Below are 22,973 nucleotides of genomic sequence, written 5' to 3' on the forward strand. Positions count from 1 at the left end.
TTTTGTCTATCTTAACGAGGGTACCCTTTAATTTACTTATTCCGTTCGTAAGGGAAAAGTTATCCTTTTTCAGCCACTGTAACCGCATGTGTCACTGAAAGGTGACGGCATAGTGCTCATACGTTTTCTTTTAGGTTCTACTATTTAAGTTATAAACCCTTATGGTGCCTAAAATGATAAGCAAATTGTATCTATCCCATCTCTTAGCCTATAGTGGTTTAATTATTATTTAATAATCTAGCAATCTTCTTCTTCTTAAAGTTCCCTCTCCTATCGGAGGTTGGATATCATAATGGCTATGGTCACTTTGTTGGCTGCTGCTCTGAACAGTTGTAATGAACTACAGTTTAACAATTCTTTAAGGTACCTCAACCAGTAGATGCGTCTTCTTCCTATGCTTCTTCTTCCTTGGATCCTTCCTTGCATAATAATTCTCAGCAACTCATATTTTTCTCCTCTGGTAATGTGACCCAAATATTCCAGTTTTCTAGTTTTTATACTCTTTATAATTTCTAACTCCTTATTTAAACGTCGTAGCACTTCAACATTGGTAATTCTTTGAAGCCACTGAATTTTCAATATTCTTCTGTAACACCACATTTCGAACGCTTCTATTCTTCTTATGTGTTGTATTTTCAATGTCCAAGCTTCCATTCCGTATAGCAATATGGAAAATATGTAGCATCTTAGAGCCCTCAATCTGAGAGGCAACTGAAGGTCTTTGTTTGTAAGCAGTGTCTTCATTTTTATAAATGCTTGCCTTGCAGTTTCATTTCGGACTTAAATTTCTTGGCTTTGGTCATTTGTGTCATCAACCCAGGTTCCTAGTTATTTATATGTCTTCACTTTTTCTATTTGGGTTTGCTCTATCATTAACCTTTCATTTCCGTGTTCTGTTTTTGAGACAATCATAAATTTAGTTTTTTCTTGTTTATTTTTAGTCCATATCGAATGCAATAATCGTTAATTCTATTTAGCAATTCTTGTAGCGATTCCAGGGTGTCCGCCATTATAACGGTGTCATCAGCGAATCTTATGTTATTTACTATTCTTCCGTTTATAGAGATTCTATCACTTAGCTCCGCTATCGCTTTCTGAAATATCGCTTCAGTGTACAGGTTAAACAGTAGCGGCCACAGAACACAACCCTGTCTTACTCCTCTCTTTATATCAATATTCTCGGACTCTTGTTCTTCTATCTTTATATTGGCCTTTTGATTCCAATACAGATTGATGATAATTCGTAAATCTCGTCTGTCTATATCTCTGTTTTTCAATAATTCTATTAGTTTTTCATGTCGGACCCTATCAAACGCTTTTTCGAAGTCGATGAAACAGGAATAAATATCCAGGTTTATATCTAAGCATCTGTGAGAGAGGACATTAAGCGCAAACAATGCGTTTCTTGTTCCAAGTCCTTTGCGGAACCCAAATTGGGTATCATCCAATCTAGCAATCAATCTTTGTTAAAATTGAAATTAAAAATATATTATTCTTAAACTTAACTTTTAGGTGCTCCATTTGGAACAATTATGAGTTTACCAGTTAATGGATTTATAGCTGCTTCTTGGCTTGGATGGCCATATTGTTTTTACATCTATAGTATAGCTGGTTATCTATGGGTTATTATGTTTTATTTTCTTGGTGCTAGTACTCCCGCAGAGTCAAAAAGAATATCAGCTGCTGAAAGAGAGTACATTGAGAAGTCTACCAATATCAAAGGCCAAAATAAGGTAAATCATATAAAATAGAAAATGCTCTGTTTGTCCTCTTGACCTAGAAATCCATAATCAACTAAAAATTTAGGCAATATAGGGAAAAACTAGTAAAGAATAAAATATGTTAAAGTTAAAATGGAGAGTAAAAGGATTATTGAATGTCCTCCATTTTTTTTATTTAGCGTAATGCCTCGACAACAACTACATAATCAACTCGTACCTATTCTGCAATCAGATACCAAGTGTAGTGTGTGTGTCGAGTAATGTTACAAGTAATTGTTAAGCGTCGTTTAGACACAGCGATAAGTCACAGCAACTTATTGTGATGACAATTTGCTGTGATTTGTTGATGATTGAAACGCTCTTTAGACGCTGCGTTATGTTGCTGTGATTTATCGCGATGTGATTGACCACAACAAGTTTAAGAGGGGAGTATTGTGTACACTTTACACCCTTCAATAAATTATAACGTGTTTTCATCCTAACAAATAGATCCTGTTACCTTCCTCATAACAAAAATATAAAGGTTGTATATATTATACAGGGTATTTACAAAGTTATAACCAATTTTATATGAAAATCGTAACAAGTTCAACTCACTGTATAAATAAAAATAAGCACAACGGTAATGGTTTAATGATGCCATATTTTTTTACTGGTTGTCAAAATTTTTAAAAATGATTGGTGTTGCTAATTTAGTTTATATCTAATACAGGGTGAGTTAAAACTCAAGTACATTATTTTCTCAGTAAAATTTAAATGGGATACCCTATATCCCAGTGGATTTTATATCACTATTTAAAAGTACCATTACCGTACTTTAATTTGTATACAGCATTCCCTATGTCTAAATTTATTAGTTTTCGAGATATTTTCATTTTTCAATGGACCAGTAGCGTGGCTACCCAGATCACCAGAATATAATAAACTGGACTGATTTTTTGGGGTTACTTTTAGAATAGAATGAAGGGTATAAAATGCCTCCAACAACAAGAGATGAGATGAAAAATAGAATAAAAAGTGTATTTCGAAGTGTTAATTTACAAATGCTTCGTAGTGTAAGTAACTCATTCAATGACCGTTTTTAGACATGCATAAAATGTGTTATGCCGTCATTTTGAACAACTTTGTAATTACATAAATATTTAAATTATTTTAATTTTTTCGAAAATGTTGTGTTTTGTGTTCATGTCTTTTTGTAAAATTTTTTACTGATAAATTGTTTTTCGTTCTTTATTTGTTACATTGGTAAATTTACATACAAAATTAGTTTTTATTGGTTTTCACAAAATGTTTGTTGTGTGCTTGTTTTTTTTTGCAAAATTTATAATTTTAATGAATTATTTTTCTTTCTTATTTCTTACACTTACACACAAAAGTAGTTTTTAATTGTTTAAAAAATTGTGTAAATATGTTGTGGTTGTGTTTTTTATTGCAAAATTTATTACTAATAAATAATTTTTCTTTCTTTATTTGCTACATTGTTATATTTATTACCAGATTGATAATCAGTACTTAATCGTAAATTGTCAGTTTTAAACAATTCAGTCATGGCTGACTCAAAATTTGGAAAGTTTTAGACCCTTAATTAATAATTTGCTCTGAAAGATGAAAATATCTCAAAAACTAATAAATTTAGACATAGGGAATATTTTATAAAAATTAAAGTACGGTAATGATATTTTTCGATAGTGATATAAATTACAGGGTGTTCCATTTAAAATTACTGAGAAAATAATGTAGGTACTTGCGTTTTGACTCACCCTGTATTGAATATAAAAAAAATAGCAATATTAATAATTTATGATATTGATATACGAACGAACTCCTAAAGTACGGAGAACAAGATCTAACTAAACAACTATTAAAACTAATACAAAACATAATAGAACAAAACAAAAGAATGTAGATCAAGCATCCACAAGAATGGAGATCAAGCATTCTAATACCTCCCTTCAAAAAAGGAGACAAATCGGACCCGGAGAATTATAGAGGAATTAACTTATTAAACACAACATTAAAATTAACAACCAAAGTGATAACAAACAAATTCACTGAAATTATACCATTAGCAGAAGAACCACAAGGTTTTAGGTCGGGAAGGTCATGCACTGACGCTGTATTTATAATGAGGTAAGTTCAAGAGAAATCGTTGGAATACAACAAACCGGCATATTTATGTTTCGTGGACCTTAAGAAAGCATTTGACGTGGTCAAATTAAAGGACGTTATCCATTTGTTATACTCGAGAGGGGTACCTCTAGGAATCATTAAAACGATCGAAAACATCTACCAGAACCACACAATAAAAGTAAAAGTGGAAGATGAACTAACTGACCTAATTTAAGCCGGCAATGGGATAAGACAGGGGGATTCATTGATTCCTATATTGTTCAACCTGATCATGGACGAAATAATAAAAAAGTAAGAACTAAAAAAGAATACCCAATGGGAGACAAACAACTAAAAATAATCTTCTATGCATACGATGCAATACTAATATCTCAAAATGAAGATGATTTATAACGTATTCTGCACCAATTTAACATAACCGCCAGAAAATTTAACATGTTAATTTCTCCAAAAAAGACAAAATACATGGTTATAACAGCAGATCCAATAAGATTTAACTCGGAGATGGAAGGTCAGATAATAGAACAAGTGATGGAGTTTAAATACCTAGACATCATACTATCTAGCTAAGGAAGGCTCTAAACAGAAGTGGAAGGTCAAGAAGTTAATAAAGCAAACAGAGCCGCAGTTTGCCTGAATGACACAATATGGAGAAATAAAAATATCGGAAAAGAAATGAAAGGCAGAATTTACAAAACAGTTATCAGACCAATAATGACATACGCGGCAGAAACACGACCCGACACAGAGAGGACAAAAAGATTGCTCGAAACAGCGGAGATGAAAACCCTTCGAAAAATCGAGAGTAAGACTGTATGGGACAGAGCTAGAAGTGCAGATATACGAAAGAAGAGAGGGTAAGAAACAGAAGAATAGAATGGAATGACCACATAAGCCGAATGACAACAAAGTAGTCAGGACAGCGCGAGACGGTTTCCCAATAGGAAGACGATCAGTGGTAAGACCAAGAAAACGATGGAACGACAACTAGAGGCACATTGAAAAAACAGACAGTCATGTTTATACAAAAAGAAGAAGAAGAAGAAGAATTTATGAAAATTTTGATAATAAATAAAAAAATATGGCATCAATAATCCATTGCTTTTGTGCTTATTTTTATTTATACAATGAGTAGTTAACTTGTTACAATTTGTCATATAAAATTGGTTATAACTTTGTAAAATACCCTGTATAACATAACAATCCTTTAAATTTTTGTAATGGCGAAGTTAAGAAGATTTTGAATATAAAATAAAATACAGGGTGTTCCATTTAAAAAAACATAAGTTTGGTCTGCCACTATGTTATCGAACACCCTGTAACATTCTAATTAATGTTGAAATGTGAATCTTAAAGTTGGCTACAATTTTTGTTATTAACTTTTATTGCTATCTATTATTATAACGGATCTACGGGGCTTAACCCCACTAATCAATCACCCTGTACATATAATTCTTAGAGTTGATAAAAGTATTATATTATTGTTGATTAATGCAACCCGATACCAACTTCAATCCAACACCAACTTCGATCAGTCACATACGATAAATTGCAACGACTCGATTGATATCGGTAAGTTATTTGATTTATCGCTGTGTCTAAACGACCCTTTACTTAGTAAAGTCGACTTCATTGTCATTACCAAGAGACGCTAACTGTATTCGAACGTCTGTGGTCCCTCCGGTGAGTACCGATCCCACAAGGATAGAAACTATTTTCACTTATTAATTTTTAATAAATCAAAAATTTCCTACCCTTGATGAGATTCAAAATCACGATTCCTGATATCCTCCATTTGAATTTGAACATATTTTATTTTTCACTACAAATTAATATTTTTTATTTTCCCTATATTCAAGCCAACGCGCAACGCTTTAAAATTGTTACATTTCATTCTGAGTTAATAATCTAATATACATTATACATTTTAAAATATTAATTAAATTTATTTGTTAATTTGTTTATACACTTATTTTAGTTGACAGTTCCGTGGAAAGAAATTGTGAAATGTAGACCATTTTGGGCGCTGTTTTTGGCACAAGTTGGCCAAATTTGGGGCTACAACACATTACTAACAGAGATGCCAAATTATATGAACAAGGTTATGGGATTTCAAATGTCGTCGGTAAGTTTTGATATAGTATCTAATATGACGTATCAATATACAGGGTGTAACAAAAAGGCAAGTCATAAGTTAAATCATGTATTCTGGGACCAAAAATAGTACGATTGGACTTAACTTACCTTCGTACAAATGTGCGCATAAAAAAGTTACAGCCCTTTGCAGTTACAAAATGAAAATCGATTTTTTCCAATATATCAAAAACCATTAGACATTTTTTATTGAAAATGGACATGTGGCATTCTTTTGGCAGAACTTTTTGCCTCTTAGTAACTTTTAGATAAGCCAGTTTAACCAGATATTGTGAACATTTGTAAAATCCACCACATATTTGTAAATGGTTAAGTAAGATTATAAAATATTATTTTCATAATATTACTAGTTAGACCTCCGTGGCTTCTAAAAATGCAAGCCAAGCGAATGCTGGAGCTAGGAAGATCAGGGAATTCTATAATTTGCAATTCACATCCCAGCTGTTCAGCGCGGAAAAATTCAAACGTAAATGGAACCCTACATACTCACATAGGAATAATACTAATAGAAATAAAAATGAATAACCATTTTCATCTAGTTGAAACACCAGCCATCTTATATTTCAGTTCGCTTAGATAGCGCAATAAGCACCCTTACCGAACGGTTCCAAAAGTAGTTAGTTTTTCATCAGAGAATGCAGAATATGTTGCTATCTCTAAACCAATTCTTCCAAATGACTAGCCTCATATTGCAACTGACGAAATGACCTGGATGTCATAGCGACATCTGCTAGATACAAGTCAAAGTTTTCAGCTTAATAAAATATAAAATTCACAACGAAGAATTTCCTGTATCTGGCTGTATACCATTAATTACAAGTAAACTTATTGAAAAATTTTTCTTATAAAAGGTATATTTATTTAAAAACCCTTAAAAGGGCTACAAATGTCACAGAACGTCTTCGCTCTCTAAAAAGAGCATCATCAGTGTTACCTAAAATAAGTACAACCGTATTAGTGAAGACAAAACTTAAAGTTAAAATGTTGACCAAGGTAAAAAAACAAAGAATGGTTATACTTACAGGTTTAACATGCCGAGTTACCCAAAAATACAGAGGTTAAAACCTTTTAAATGTTGACTAAATGTCTTACATACATTGTAAAATTAATTATGAAATCCAAAAGATGGAGATAATCCCTAAGAATAAGGCCCTAGGGCACTATATGACTCCCACGAGGCACGTGGGTTGCTAAGTGAAAAAATTAAGTATTGACATTGAGAGCGGTGAATGGCAACTAAAGTAATAGTTTAAGAGCATTTCCAACTGATGTCAGGACGAGACTGTCAATGCAACGTGAAGTTTTGTGAAATGATTTATAGCCACTATAGTCTAGGCACCAGATTGGTCACCGTGTCATATTCAATTCTGATGGACAAACTCAACGGTTTCTTATGGATTTTTGGCTGCTGATTACGAATTTCGAGGGGGGATTTCGATCCGAGTGGTCAAAAAATTGTTATAAACAATTTAATTGTTTATAAATTGTTTATAAGGCTCTGGCTCATAAACTAAAAGAGATAGAAAAATGTTTCAAATAAAATTTGTTCCTTAATAAAAAACGAAGAAAAACCGTTTACTAAACTTAAATGTAGCAATTAGAACTCAAGATATTGTGAAATTAGTGCACAATGCAAATTGCAAATTGCAAAATAAGTATTTTTCGAAGCTTTATCGATCGTAACTCGGCTTTTACGCATGCAAATAAGTCTAAGAAGGTGTCGTTTTAAAGCTTAATTAACAGGCTTCCAAACAAAGTTTCTTAAATTACTTGATCTTCATTTGTTTTAAAGTTATACCCGTTTGAATTTACAATTTTTTTTTAAATATTGTACATTCATTTGTTTATAAGGGTTTCATGCAAATTTGAGCTATAAACATTTATACTTTAATGAACAATAATGATAGAAAAACTCAAAAGGAACAATTTGAGGTTACGAAAATGTTCATAAGTTTATTTTTGGGCAAGATGTCGATATTTTTATGGCGCGCGCTATGAGGCGCAAGATCGGCTCACCGCGTAAAGGTTCACGTGCTAACTTCTCGATGCAAATTATAATTTCTATGTACACATACGTTATCTTCATTTTTTATTTTTGAAGATCCTAATAAAATTTTATCATATAATTCTTATAATTAAATCATCATACTGTACCTCGTATCACCTTTCATTCTATTTACATTGTCTTCTATTTTTTGCACTAAATGAGAAAAAAACATTAAAAACTAATATTTTAGAAGTATAACTAAAGAGTAAGTTGATATTATTTATTAATACTATTTTTGCAAACATTTTTTTCATGCATCTGCAAATCTGTATAGAGATATACAGGGAATATCAGCTTTTTTACATCTGCATAAGTTCTTAGCGAAATTTTAACAGTTACATGGTGGTACAAGTCTGTTCTTGTAGGCAGTAAAACTAAAACTTTTTGGGGCTTCAGAGTCTAATTATCTATATGATATCCATATAAAGTGGATCTAGTTCTTTTGCAGCATCATCAAGGCCCGTCAATTGTGTGTATGCCGCCACATCATAAATGCTCGTTTTATATGCAATGATGATGCTGCAAAAGAACTCGATCCATTTTTATATGGATATCACATATTGGCTCATTTTAATGCGTAGAAGCCGAGTTACGATCGATAAAACGTCGAAGAATGCATACTTACTTGACTGTGAGCCAATCTTGCGCCTCATAGCGCGCCATTAAAATATCGACATCTTACCCAAAAATAAACTTACGAACATTTTCTTAAGCTCAATTTGTTCTTTTTGAGTTGTTTTATCATTATTGTTAATTAAAGTATAAATGTTTAAAGCTCAAGTTTGCTTGAAACCTTTATAAACAAATTAATGTACACTTTTTTTAAGAAAATTATAACTTCAAACGGGTATAACTTTAAAACAAATGAAGACCAAATAATTTAACAAACTTTGTTTGGAAGCCTCTTAATTAAGCTTTAAAAGGACATCTTACAAGGTCATTTGCTTGCGTAGAAGCCGAGTTACGATCGGTAAAGCTTTGAAAAATACTTATTTTGCAATTTGCAATTTGCATTGTGCACTAATTTTACAATATCTTGAGTTCTAATTGTCAGATTTAAGTTTAGTAAGCGGTTGTTTCCTCGTTTTTTATTAGGGAACAAATTGTATTTGAAACATTTTTTTATCTCTTTTAGTTTATGAGCCAGAGCCTTATAAACAATTTATAAACAATTAAATTGTTTATAACAATTTTGTGACCACTCGGATCGAAATCCCCCCTCGAAATTCGTAATCAGCAGCCCAAAATCCATAAGAAACCGTTGAGTTTGTCCATTAGAATTGAAAATGACACGGTGACCTCTATTTGGCGCCTAGACTACTAAATTTAAAAGTTTTTTTGGTAAAAAACAATATTAACAACAAACATCAGTGTGTCGGGATTATAAGCACTCAAAAATTAGTAACGATAAATTATGTAAGGTGTAAAATAAGCGAAGTTAATTTTTTTTAATTATCAGTAGGGTACGAATATAATATTAAATTAAAAATAAAATATAAAATAATATTACATTAGAAACCGTTTGGGATCATTTCTGTTAAGACGGCTTCGGATTCGTGTTGCGACGAGCTAAAAATGGTTATTAATTTTTATTTATAATAGTGTTACTCCTATCTGAGTATGTAGAGTTTCATTTTCGTTGGAATTTTTCCGCGCTGCACAGATGGGATTTGAATTGCAAATTATGGAATTCTCTCATCTTCCTAGCTCCAGCATCCGCTTGGCTTGCATTTTTAGAAGCCACGAAGTGTAACCAGAAAATGGTCCCAATAAGTTTATAATTTAATATTATTTTATATTTTATTAAGTTGAAAACCTTGACTTGTATCTAACAGATGTCGCTATGAGACACCCAGGCCATTTCGTTAATTGCAATATGAAGCTAGTCATCTGGATTATTTCAGTTTGGTTTAGAGATAGCAACATATGCATTCTCTGATGAAAAACTAATGAGTTTTGAAACCGTTCGGTAAGGGTGCTTGTTGCGCTCTATAAACGAACTGAATCATTTTTATTATTTCATTATAGAGAAATCATTATTAGACTGAAATTAAAATAATTTATAGCGAACTAATCAGGTATTATAAGCAGGCGCGGATACAGGGGGGTCAACGGGTCCATGGACCCCCCTATTGTATTTAGTCTATAAGTATTTTTTTATTATTTATTGTTTTTTTCTATTAACTCTAAACTTTAAGCCATCAGTACAACACAAAATTACACGACAACCGCTTTCAAAGAACTGAAAGAGGCCATAAAATTTAATAAAACACCTTTCTCTGAAAAATAATCTGCAGGCGCATTTGTTTGGGTACCGGTGGAACCATAAACAACGGAAATATTTTTCTTAATTCAAAGAATAACAAAAATGATTTTTTAAAATGCAAATACATTACACTAGGGGAGTGCATTTAGATTTTCACTTCGGAAAAAATCAAACAAGATAAAACTTTTTGTAATTTCATTAAGAAATGTTTAATAAACAACATATCAAAAAGTTCTACTCGAGAAGTGGGTGCTTCATTTTTTATTAAACAAATGAACAGCGAAGTTAGATGTTTTTTTAAATAACTATAAAAATATAATTTTTAGAAAAAAACTGACTTGACCATTGAAAAATTCAGAAAATTTTACAAAAAAACCTTATATAAAGATTTTTCTAAAATTAAATCTCTAGCTTCTGTAATTTTTTATTTATAACGCTAAAGTCACCCTTCTCACACACATTGGCGCACTGTAAACTAGCGTTGGAAGAATTGCACGGTTGAGTGTTTTTAATGTAATTCTTTAACTAATGGATCAAAAGAAATTTTACAAATTGGACATGAAAGAAGATGAAATAAGCTATCTTATGGTTGTAATATAAAGAAATAAAATCTATGGACATAAGTACGGTGTGGGCGGAAAGTGAGCCTTACATGAATTTTGTTTAAAAATGATTTAAAAATGTGTAACTAATACAATTTTACTTATAAACTCTCAAATTTGCACAACTTACCTCTCAATCATCTTACTAAACGACGTTTTATTCAAAAAAAATCTCAAAAATTTAATTCAAATAATATGATGTCTCAAAAAATGTAATTTTTGAAAACTTCGTAGTTTTACAGAATTCCCACCACTTTAAGACGGTATTACTCAAGTTTGAATAAATCTAATAAAATTTTTTTGCTATTTTTTTAAAGCTTGGGATGTAATCTTTAAAAATCACTGAATTACTTTAGTTTAAAAATAAAATAAACAATTTCTTTTTGAGAAAACTAAGAAATTATCAGCTGAAAAAATGTATATACAGAGTGATCAAAACTTTTTTCTGTAAAACTTACTTAAAATACATTTAATAATAAGTTTCAATAATAATAAATGTTCAACACAAAATTTTTTTTTAGCTCTTATTATACAGTATGTCTGCGTAACGTGGAACCTATTGATAACTTCTTTAATATCAGTTTTACGAAAAAAGTCATTCTTTATAAAGTACTCTGTATCGTATATAACATAAGATTCAACCATCAAATATCAAATTTTGTTAATTTTGTACGAGGCATATCAAAAAATATTAATTTCACTCAAGAGTAAAGTACCTTTATATTTCACAATATCGAAATTATTTATAAAGAAAAGTTGTTTGGAATTAAAAACTATGTTCCAATATGTAATTATATCGTTCTAATCGAAAATTTGTTTTTTTTTAAATATTCTTTCTAATACATTTTAATTTTTAATATTATTGTGAAAATTATTTGTTTATCTTTTTTTTAAGAATTAAATTCCATATTTGTTTGATTGGATTCTACTTCGTTTTTCATTTAAATATCCGCCATTTTGGATCCGCCATTTTGAAATTTAAAATTTTAATCTTTAATTCAGATTCAACAACCTGTTAAAAATAAATACAATAAATGTTTTAGAAAAATGTTCTTTTTTATGTTCTTTTTAGAAAATCCGCATTTTGGATCCGCCATTTTATAGTTTATAATGTTAACATTTAAGTTAGGTTTATCAAAGCTCTCAAAATTAAATATATGTAGAAATAAATACATTTTGTAAAGAAATTATGATTTTACAACTATTTTTTAAGTTATCCGCCATTTTGGATCTGCCATTTTATAATTTAAATTATCAAAATTTGATTCAGGTTCAGCAACCTCTCAAAAATATCCACATATATGTAAACAAACACGTTTTTACTTTTTAAGGATTTTTAGGAAAAAATCCGCTATTTTGAATCCGCCATTTTGAATTTGCAAATTGTAATGTCAGATTCGGGTTCAGCATAATCAAAACTAAAATAAAAACATTTTTTAGCAAAATAAAATGTTGAATTCACCCATTTTCTTAACATTATTTACACAAAACAATTGTTATTGTTTAAACAATTAATAAACAATTAGCGGCGAAATTTGTGAGTAGAACTTTTTACTTTGACATATTTATAAACTAACAAAAAAAGTTTTAGAAAAATATAACCTTGTTTGATTTTTTCCGAAACATTGTATCTTTTCGTTCTAATTGCACTCCCCTAACACTTGGTGTAATACTTATCTCATGAAAAGTCATGTTTCAAATTTGCGATACAATAAAGATATAAAAGTTTGTATTTTACTGGATAATCCATGCGTACCTACCCATTGATGGTAGAAAGGTTAATCTTTATGGTAAAGAACGACCAGTGAGATTAATAGTCGTGAATTGTCTATCAATCCTTTTGATACCATAAGTATGCTTTTTCTCATGAGCATTTTTCAGTGCGTCACAATTTTTCGATTTCTTTCTAACGCATTAAATTGTATATGACAGAAAAAAGGCACGTCGGTGATTACTTGGGTAATTATTCTAGTTCGGTGATTATTCTAGTTGTCGATAGATGGCGCTATAATAGAAAAAAAATTATTTACTAATTATATTATATATCTACGAATATAATCTGTACAATTTATAAGACTGTACAAATCAAAGAAAATACCATTTTATAAATGCAATAAAAACAATTGATTTGTTTTTATGCTCAATTGAAAATAAATTTGACAACTATCAGATTTAACTAAAATGTCATGTTAGAATAAATGTTATAAATGTATATTATCACGGACTTACCTTTTTTCCTATCATTTGTGACGCACTGAAAAGAGTAAGTGTGAGTCGTATGGCTAAATCTGGAAAATATAATATTTGTAAAAAACTCATACAGAAGTAAAAACTTCAACTTGTATTCTGGTGTAAAATCGTTTATTAAAAAACTATCTAAAAAGTCATCCAAATGGATTACAAAACGTTTTCGTTCTAATTCAGAACATCTTCAGTGCATTCTGCTGAGTAGTTTGAAACTAGCACACTATTTAAAGTGGTAACCACATATTATATGGTTTAAATATCTTATTTTAATAGAACATGGTGGCTACAAGTCGACTTGCAATCCATTTGAATGACTTTTTAGATAGTTTTTTAGTAAACGATTTTATACCAGAATACAAGTTGTAGTTTTTACTTCTCTATGAGTTTTTTAAACTATGGTATACAGCCAACTATTGGGTTTTTCCCATTGACTTTATAATATTTGTAGTTGAGGTAGTAAGTCTGCCCCCTCCCCTATTACGAATTTCTAGATCCGCGCCTGATTATAAGAGTATGTCATTTTTTTAAATCCAATCAAAAATTATGTATATGTGAGAAAAAACTTTATAATCCTTAGACATTTTTTATGTATAGTATATTATACAGTATGTTGCAAATGAAAGAAATACATTCGTTATTTCGAAAATCGGCAACAGGAAAAATCTCGAAACAGGTCGATTTTTATTTTTAAATTACATGATATTCTGTCATACACGTCATTCTAGTGACGTCCTCCATCTGGGCGTGATGACGTAATCGATATTTTTTAAATGAGAATAGGGGTCGTGTGCTAGCTTATTTGAAAGGTTATTCAATTCTCTATTCAGTGATATAAACGTTTACATAATTATTTATACAGGGGTTCCAAAAAAGTTTTTTTTAATTAAATCATTTGGCAAAAAAGAAGAATGTGTGTAATTTATTTAATTCAAAATAAATTTTAATGCTGTCAGAAATCAGAAAAAAATGTTTATTTCACAAATAAACATTGCTTTTGGCCTAACTTAAATGTTCAAACTTCCAAGAGGCAGGTAGCTGGCAGGTGCTGGCTTGAACATTAAATTGAATCGAAAAGAAATGTGTATTTGTGAAATAAACATTTTTTTTCTATTTTAGGGTAACAGTAAAATGTATTTTGAATTAAATAAATTACATACATTCTTCTTCTTTTTTGTCAAATAATTTAATTCTTAAATTTTTTTTGGATACCCTATATAAATAATTATGTAAATGTTTATATTGCTGAATAGAGAATTGAATAACCTTTTAAATAAGCTATTCAACCCCTATTCCCATTTAAAAAATCATCCATTACGTCATCACGCCCAGATGGATGACGTCACTAGTATGAGATATATGCCAAAATATCATAATATCGACCTGTTTCGGGATTTTCCTTAAAGTCGCCGGTTTACGAAATAACGAATTTATTCCTTTCATTTGCACTATACTGTATATACCTACACGTCATCTACTGCTAATGTATTGTCTTAACAGAACCTTATATTTTCAGAATGGTCTTCTCTCGGCATTGCCCTATTTAACATGCTTCCTGATGTCTTTTGTATTTGGATTTAGCGCAGACTATACCATTAATAAAAAATACATAAGTAGAACGACAGCAAGAAAAATTTTCAATGGAATTTGTAAGTTTATTCTTGTATTAGTTATTATTTTTGAATTCTATTTTAGTCTATAAATACATCTCTCATGTGTAAACTAAGTCATAAGACATAGTTAATGAAACTAAGATATCACGATAAGATAACGTAAGACATCAGAAGAAGAAAACTTCCTTATTCTCAAATTTCTTTATGACCAAATAATATCTGCCTTAAAAATAATAAAGGGGATATTATTATTGATATGAAGGAGATATTGTGTCACCGGACCAATTACATACAACAACGATTTTTAATGATCAAAGAGAAGAACTGTCATTAGAAATAACAGAGGATACCGGACCACCAATATTAAGAAAAGTTATCAATGCCACCAAAAACACAAAAGAGGGTGAAGCTACTGGACCAGATGATGTGCCTAAAAATATAAAAACTCATTGATGAAGATTTTATTGATGCAATTGTTGAACTCTTTAATCTGATATTTCAGACTGCTGCAACCGACCTTTGTAGCAATTCCCAAAAAGTCAAATGCAACAACCTGTTTAGATCACAGAACAATAGCTTTAGTGAGTCACACACTTAAAACATTTTTGAAAATAATACAATAATACCCAGAATAGTTAAAACTCTTGAATATAAAAATAGTGACACAATTTGGCTTTAGAAATAATGGTATGAGCACAAGAGATGCTTTGTTGGGCTTGAATGTGCTAGCCCAGAGATGCATGGATATGAATCAGGACATGTACTTATGTTTTGTAGATTTTGAAAAGGCATTTGATAAGATTCAACATAAAAAGCTTGTAGCAGATATATTAAAAAGCAAAAATATTGACGGTCGTAATACGAAAATTATATCTAATCTATATTGGAATCAAACTGCCAAAGTAAGAGTTGATAAGCAGAACACCCGGGATATCAAAATAAAGACGGTAGTTCGTCAGGGCTTCGTGCTGTCCCCACTACTCTTCAATGTCTACAGGGAAGCGATATTTCAAGAAGCGCTCTCAGATTCAATAGAAGGTATATCTATTATTGGAGAAGTTTTGAATAATTTACGTTTTGCATACGATACAGTAAGAACGCCGGATCATCATCATCATTCTCTTTGCCTTATCCCTATGCGGGGTCGGCTTCCCTAATTGCATTTCTCCACACAATTCTTTCTTGGGTCATATCAATGTTAATCCCTTTTACCAACATGTCCTGCCTTATCGTCTCCCCCCAGGTCTTCCTTGGTCTTCCTCTCCTACTCCTTCCAGGAATCTGCATTTCAGCTATTCTTCGTATTGGGTGATTGACGTCTCGACGTTGAACATGACCAAACCATCTTAACCTATGCTCTCTCATTTTGGCATCAATTGGTGCCACACCTAGACTTCCCCTAATATACTAATTCCTAATTTTATCCTTCTTTGTCACTCCACTCATCCATCTAAGCATTCTCATTGCCACCACATGCATTCGTTGTTCCTCTTTCTTTTTCTCTGCCCAACATTCAGTGCCGTATATCATAGCCGGTCCTATGGCTGTTTTATAGAATTTTTCCTTCAGCTTCATTGGAATTTTTCTGTCATACAATACACCACTCGCTTCTTTCCACTTCATCCATCCAGTCCTAATTCTACTGCATGCATCTCCATCTACTTCTCCATTACTCTGTAATACCGATCCTAGGTACTTAAAACTATTGCTTTTCACAATCATTTCACCATCCAAAGATACCATTTTATTTGTAGTAACTCCATCTTTAAATGAACATTCCAAATACTCTGTTTTTGTCCTACTAAGTTTTAAACCTTTTTCCTCCAGAACTTGTCTCTACTGTTCCAGTTTTTGTTCTAAGTCTCTTTCACTATTTCCTATTAACACTACATCATCGGCATACATTAGGCACCATGGAATGCTAACCTGTAGTTTCGCTGTTATCTGGTCCAAAACTAATGAGAATAAATAAGGACTAAGTACCGAGCCTTGGTGCAAACCTACTTTCACCTGAAATTTATCAGTCTCTCCCACAACTGTCCTAACACTAGTAGTCGTTACTCCCTTATACATATCTCTCACAATCTTTACATATTCGCCAGGGACTCCTTTCGTATTGAGTGCCCGCCACAGAATCTCTCGAGGAACTCTATCATGCTTTCTCAAGATCAATGAATACCATATGAGCGTTGGTCTCTTTTTTCCTATATTTTCCCATCAGTTGCCTTACAATGAAAATTGCATCTGTTGTTGATCTGCCCTGCATAAATCCAAATTAATTATCGAATATTTCGGTTTCTTCACGTATCCGTCTATCAATTACTCTCTCCCATATTTTCATGGTGTGGCTAAGTAGTTTTATAGCCCTGTATTTTGTACATTGTTGTATGTCTCCCTTTTTTTTGTAGACAGGTACTAATATACTGCTTCTCCATTCGTCTGGCATTTGCCCAACTTCCATAATTCTATTAAATAGACCTAATAGCCAACTTATTCCTGTCTCTCCCAATGCTCTCCATACTTCCCCAGGGATATCATCTGGTCCGACTGCTTTTCCTTTCTTTATGTTTTGAAGCGCTTGAGCCACTTCCGCGTTTGCTATTCTGGTAACCATTGCTGTTACTGTCTCCGTTAACTCCACAGGCTGTCTGTCGAATTCTTCATTTAATAAACTGTTAAAATACTTTCTCCATCTCTTTTTGACATCCTTTTCGTGAATTAGTATTTTATTATTTTCATCTCGGATACATCTAATCTGGTTAAAATCTCTTGCTTTCTTTGCTCTCTGTTTGGCTATTTTATAATATCTTTGCTTCGCCTTCCCTGGTATCAAGTTGAACAGTAAGAACGACGGCTAACAACAATAATTTACATAACGTACTTCAACGCCTTAATGAACGCTGTTATCAGTACGGACTGAAGAGGAATTTTAAGAAAACTAAATGCATGATCATGACTAAATCAGCACATGCAGACATCGAATTGACTATCTACTCTTCTTTATGGCTCGGAAGCGTGGACATTAATACAAGTACATCTAAATAAGTTGGCCGCCTTATTTTGGTGTTACAGATACAGAAGAATCCTACAAATATTATGGATTCAAAGGATATTAAACGTGGAAATAACAAGAAGGATAGGAAATGAAGAGGAAATAATATTAACTACCAAAAGACAAAAACTTGAGTACCTACTTCGGACATGTGATGAGAGGGTAAACATACTTCTTCTTCTTCTTCTTCCTTCTTGTATGTAGGCTTTAAGGCCTGCTTCTTCTTCAATAGTAGCCTCCTAAACAATTTAAGTTATCGCACCATATTTTTCTTGGTCTGTAAATACTTCTTCGTCCATTTGGTGACTTATCTCATGCTATTCGTACTATCCTATCCTCTGCCATTCTACTAATAGATCAATAAAGTTAGTAAAAAATAAGCCGTTTTTCGGCATAACGGAAAAGACGAGGTGTGACAGTTGAAATGTGTTTGTAGTACGAGATATTATAACAAAAAGACTACCATCTTGGGAATTTTTAAGTGGAACAGTTTTTAAATAAACAATCAAAACGTCAAACTTAGTTTTTTGCTCATAACTTAAAAACTTGTTTATTTACAAATTTGACGTCCACAGGTAACTTTTTCAGAAAAAAAAGATACATCGAATGAGATACGCTAAATGAAAATCGGTTAATAAACAAAAAAGAAGTTATTGCAAAACGGACGACAAAATCGCTGTTTTTGAATATTGTTAATAACAATTGTATTGTTTATTAAAATATGTTTAAATATACCTAAACTTGAGGGCATTATGGTGTGTGAATGGTGTGCAAAAAGAATGTGTGTGTACTTTGTACGCACGTAAGAAGTTATACTTCTACTACATATTATGTGATTTTTAAGACAATACCAAAAGTTTAAAAAAATAAAAGAATAAAACGCACACAAACACATTGAAAAATGCCACAAAGAAAAAATGATTTCTGAACAATAATAATTGTTGGCAAAAATTTTAAATACGCATTTTCTGAAAAAAAAAAATTATATAACAAATATACTTACAATCATAAAATGCATAAAGAAATAAAAAAATAAAAACTTGCATCGGGAATCGAACCCGTGAATTTCGGGGCGCTTTCACTCGTCCAATTCCACATTATTTGTCATGTGGAAAAATAGGGTAACTGAACGTTTTAATGTTTGACAGTTGTTTTTAATATAATTAAATTATGTAGTTTAAATTTTGTGGAAGAAAATATTAAAATATAACAAAACAGTAAGAAAACAATATATTAGATGAAGATTGGTAGAACTTTTGTTGGTAATCAAATTAAGTATGTAAATCAAAGCATTACATAGGTATACCTACTAGATAAATAAATCTACGCCAAAAAATCATAATTTAAAAATAAAAATCGGACCTAATTTGGGATTTCTCTCTAAAATCCCCATTATTGAGAAAATAAATGTACATTAGAGCGTCGATTATCCGAACGTCGATCAACCGAACAACCGCTTATTCGAACTATCGACTCCCGCGTCCCGCACTCGAATACCGAGCAAGCGTTAGTAATTGACGCTTAAAATATCTTCAATTTTCTTCAATATTGTATCCAAAAATAATGATGTTGTTGCAAAGACTGCACTTTTTTGTTTAGTTGCTAGTTGTCATTATCAAGATATAAATAAATATGTAGGTATATAAATATGGCTTTTATTCACTTGTGGATAAATATGTATGACTATAAATATGTATCAATATATTGTAGTTCGATTATCCGAACAAATCGGTTTTCCGAACACCTATGTCCCCCAATTAGTTCGGATAATCGACGCTCTACTGTATTTCAACCTAATCCAAATGTATAATTACAATATGATTATAATAAAAACTACTTACCAAAATTAGAATGAGTTTTCCTTGTCCAAAATAGTCCAAAAGTCCAAAAATATAGGTATATGAAAACTATTTAAAAAGGCAGTATAACTATTAACTAACTTTTGTTTGTTGTTTCTTTTCACACAAATTTTAAAACGCAACAACCATAAATAATCAAACTACAGCACAGCTGTGCCACAGCCGCCATATTGAATAATTTTTGACATGTCATTTGAACATCCAATCAGAACAAAGTTATAATGCGCATGCGCCGGGATCATAGGTTTTAACATATAAAAATTCACCCTCATATCGCCGGTAAAGAAGTATAACTTCAAAAATCGTCAATATCTGTTAAATAGTTTTTGCAAAATTGAATTTGTTTATAAAATTTTTTGAAAAACGAGCTAATTTCTGAGGCTGGTCCAGTTAATTTGGCTGAATGTATCTCAATAATCCATGGCTCATTTCCTTCGTTAAGATGTATATTAACAGCCTATAAAAAAAATTAAGTACAAAAAATTCATGTACGTACACAAAATTATTTGTTAATAAATAGCAGTTTTTAAGCTTATAAACAATTACAATAATTTCGTAGAAATTAGATCAACTTAAATGGCAATAAAAATACGGAAAGTTGGTTAAAATACACAACTTCTAAAAAAATTTTAGGTCCTACGACCTTGGGGTCCGAGATGGTCCCCTTTTTTGAAAAAATCACTGTTACGTTAATTAACAACACTAAGAGCTGAAATTAATCAATCTTTTATAAGAAAAGTCAATGTTTTTAACAACGTTTTTAGCAAGAAAAAATGTTAAAAATTGTTTAAACAGGAGTGTTATAAACAAAGAGTATTTTGCGTTCCGACTAAAGTAAAAAAAAGTGGGAGTAGCCGAATGAGAAGAAATTCGCACACTACCATTCGCTAGACCGTTGCAGCTCATTTTTAACATTGACAGTATACCCGATTTGAAGCTTAATATTATATATTTTATATTTTGGCAGAAACTTAAATTTTATGAATATTAGTTTGTTACACATTTATTTAGTAAAATTATATTTTAAATAAATGAATTTAAAAAATAACACTAAAAAGGCCACTTCAAAAAAGTTTTATATATTCCATTAGCTGCTTTGTTTTGGATAATTTTGCAATGAAAATAAAATAAATGTTATTATTTTAATGTGGTACCATAGATAAAAAAAATTAGTAAACTTGGTACAGTAGAACCCGATAGGTTTAGGCCATTCTTTTCCGGGAGCTCTATTTTGAATCCGTGTGTAGTCCAGGCTGTATCGTCGACCCCGTTAGGTTAATTATTTCGATTCGTATTTTTTGCACAAACTTACTAAAAAAAAGTTCCTTATAACCAATCCATGGATACCAAGATGTACCGCGGTCGAAAAATTGTTTAAACAATTTTTGTCAGATTTCATAAGTTTCATGTTTACTTATAAAATTTGGGTGACAAAAATCACGTTTTTCTTAAAATTAAAACTTACACCATTTTTTTTTCTATAAAACATTTTGTTCCTTGTACTCTAGATTTTAACATAAACTTGATTAAACAGCTAAATTTCAAATTTTGTCACTCAACTTTTGCGATTAAACTTTGCATATCAAGAATCTACATATGTTACTTCAAACAATTTAAAACTTTTTTATATTAAGACAGACAGATTGAAGCAGGTCCATTGTCTTCAAAAAGGTGAGAAATATATACTATAAAAGTTTCAGAAAAAAATATTAAAATGGAACTGAGTTGTAGCGAGTTAAACGCAAAAAACGTGATTTTGACAATGTTCTTCCACGCAAAATTCAAAACAACCCTAATTTTCGTTTTCAGCACCACCAAAAATATAAAGTATGACCAAAATTAGCCATTCACCACACCGTGGTAGGTATCTCGAGAAATAAGCTTTTTTTTTAGTGTGTCGCTCGTCTATAAAGTCACATAACATTTTTCCTATTGCATATTTTGAACTAATTTTTTTTGGAAAACTTCTTAATAAATCATATTTTATTGCTGTGTTGGTTAAAATTATAAACTAAAAAGTTTGTCACTCAACTTTTTTAAGTAAACATGAAACTAACGAAATATAACGACAAAATGTTTAATCATTAACAACTTCTCTTTTAATGTGTTTAATCATTTTGGACAAATATCATTGTTATCTAAATGCTTCAAAGATGACACAGTAAAATTTTCAAAAGGAAATATTTACAGCGACCAAAACTACAGCGAGGTAAAATTGAAAAATCATCAAAATTTATTTTTCGCATTTTTGCATAAAATTTGATTTTTGAACATGTTCGACTAATTCTAGAAAAAAATATACTCCATATTCGGATTCAGTGACCTCGAAAACATAGGGGTTGCTGGCGCTCGCCAGCCGGGCCCACGATTCAGTCAGTCGACTACGCCCGCAATTTTTTACTTTAGTGGGAACGCAAAATACTCTTTGTTTATAACACTCCTGTTTAAACAATTTTTAACATTTTTTCTTGCTAAAAGCGTTGTTAAAAACATTGACTTTTCTTATAAAAGATTGGTTAATTTCAGCTCTTAGTGTTGTTAATCAACGTAACAGTGATTTTTTCAAAAAAGGGGACCATCTCAGACCCCAAGGGTCGTAGGACCTAAAAATTTTTTTAAGAAGTTGTGTATTTCAAACATCTTTCCGTATTTTTTTGCCATTTAATTTGATCCAATTTCTACGAAATTATTGTAATTGTTTATAAGCTTAAAAACTGCTATTTATTAACAAATAATTTTGTGTACGTACATATATTTTTTTTACTTTTTTTTTTCATAGGCTGTTAGTATACATCTTAACGAAGGAAATGAGCTCCGGATTATTGAGATACATTTAGCCAAATTAACTGGACCAGCCTCAGAAGTTAGCTCGTTTTTCAAAAAAGTTTATAAACAAATTCAATTTTGCAAAAACTATTTAACAAGTCTTGACGATTTTTTGCACACCATTCACACACCATAATGCCCTCAAGTTTAGGTATATTTAAACATATTTTAATAAACAATAAAATTGTTATTAACAATATTCAAAAACAGCGATTTTGTCGTCCGTTTTGCAATAAGATTTTGTTTATTAACCGATTTTCATTTAGCGTATCTCATTCGATGTATCTTTTTTTATGAAAAAGTTACCTGTAGACGTCAGATCTCTAAATAAACAAGTTTTTAAGTTATGAGCAAGAAACTAAGTTTGACGTTTTGATTGTTTATTTAAAAACTGTTCCACTAAAAAATTGATGAATCCCAAGATTTAAGTCTTTTTGTAATATCTTGTACTACACATTT

The 22,973-nt window shown here is 31.1% G+C and overlaps 1 protein-coding gene across 1 annotated transcript in view; it reads left to right on the forward strand.

Moving 5' to 3' along the window:
* LOC114332091 (putative inorganic phosphate cotransporter) overlaps positions 1-22,973 on the forward strand; it is a 147,504-nt gene that overhangs the window by 83,104 nt on the left and 41,427 nt on the right. Inside the window, exons 4-6 of the mRNA XM_028281800.2 lie at positions 1,513-1,733; positions 5,830-5,976; positions 14,681-14,813. Coding sequence (XP_028137601.1) covers positions 1,513-1,733; positions 5,830-5,976; positions 14,681-14,813 — 501 coding nt within the window. The remainder of the gene's footprint in view (positions 1-1,512; positions 1,734-5,829; positions 5,977-14,680; positions 14,814-22,973) is intronic.

The sequence above is a fragment of the Diabrotica virgifera genome, chromosome 6, assembly GCF_917563875.1.
Source record: "Diabrotica virgifera virgifera chromosome 6, PGI_DIABVI_V3a".
Lineage (NCBI taxonomy): Eukaryota > Metazoa > Arthropoda > Insecta > Coleoptera > Chrysomelidae > Diabrotica > Diabrotica virgifera.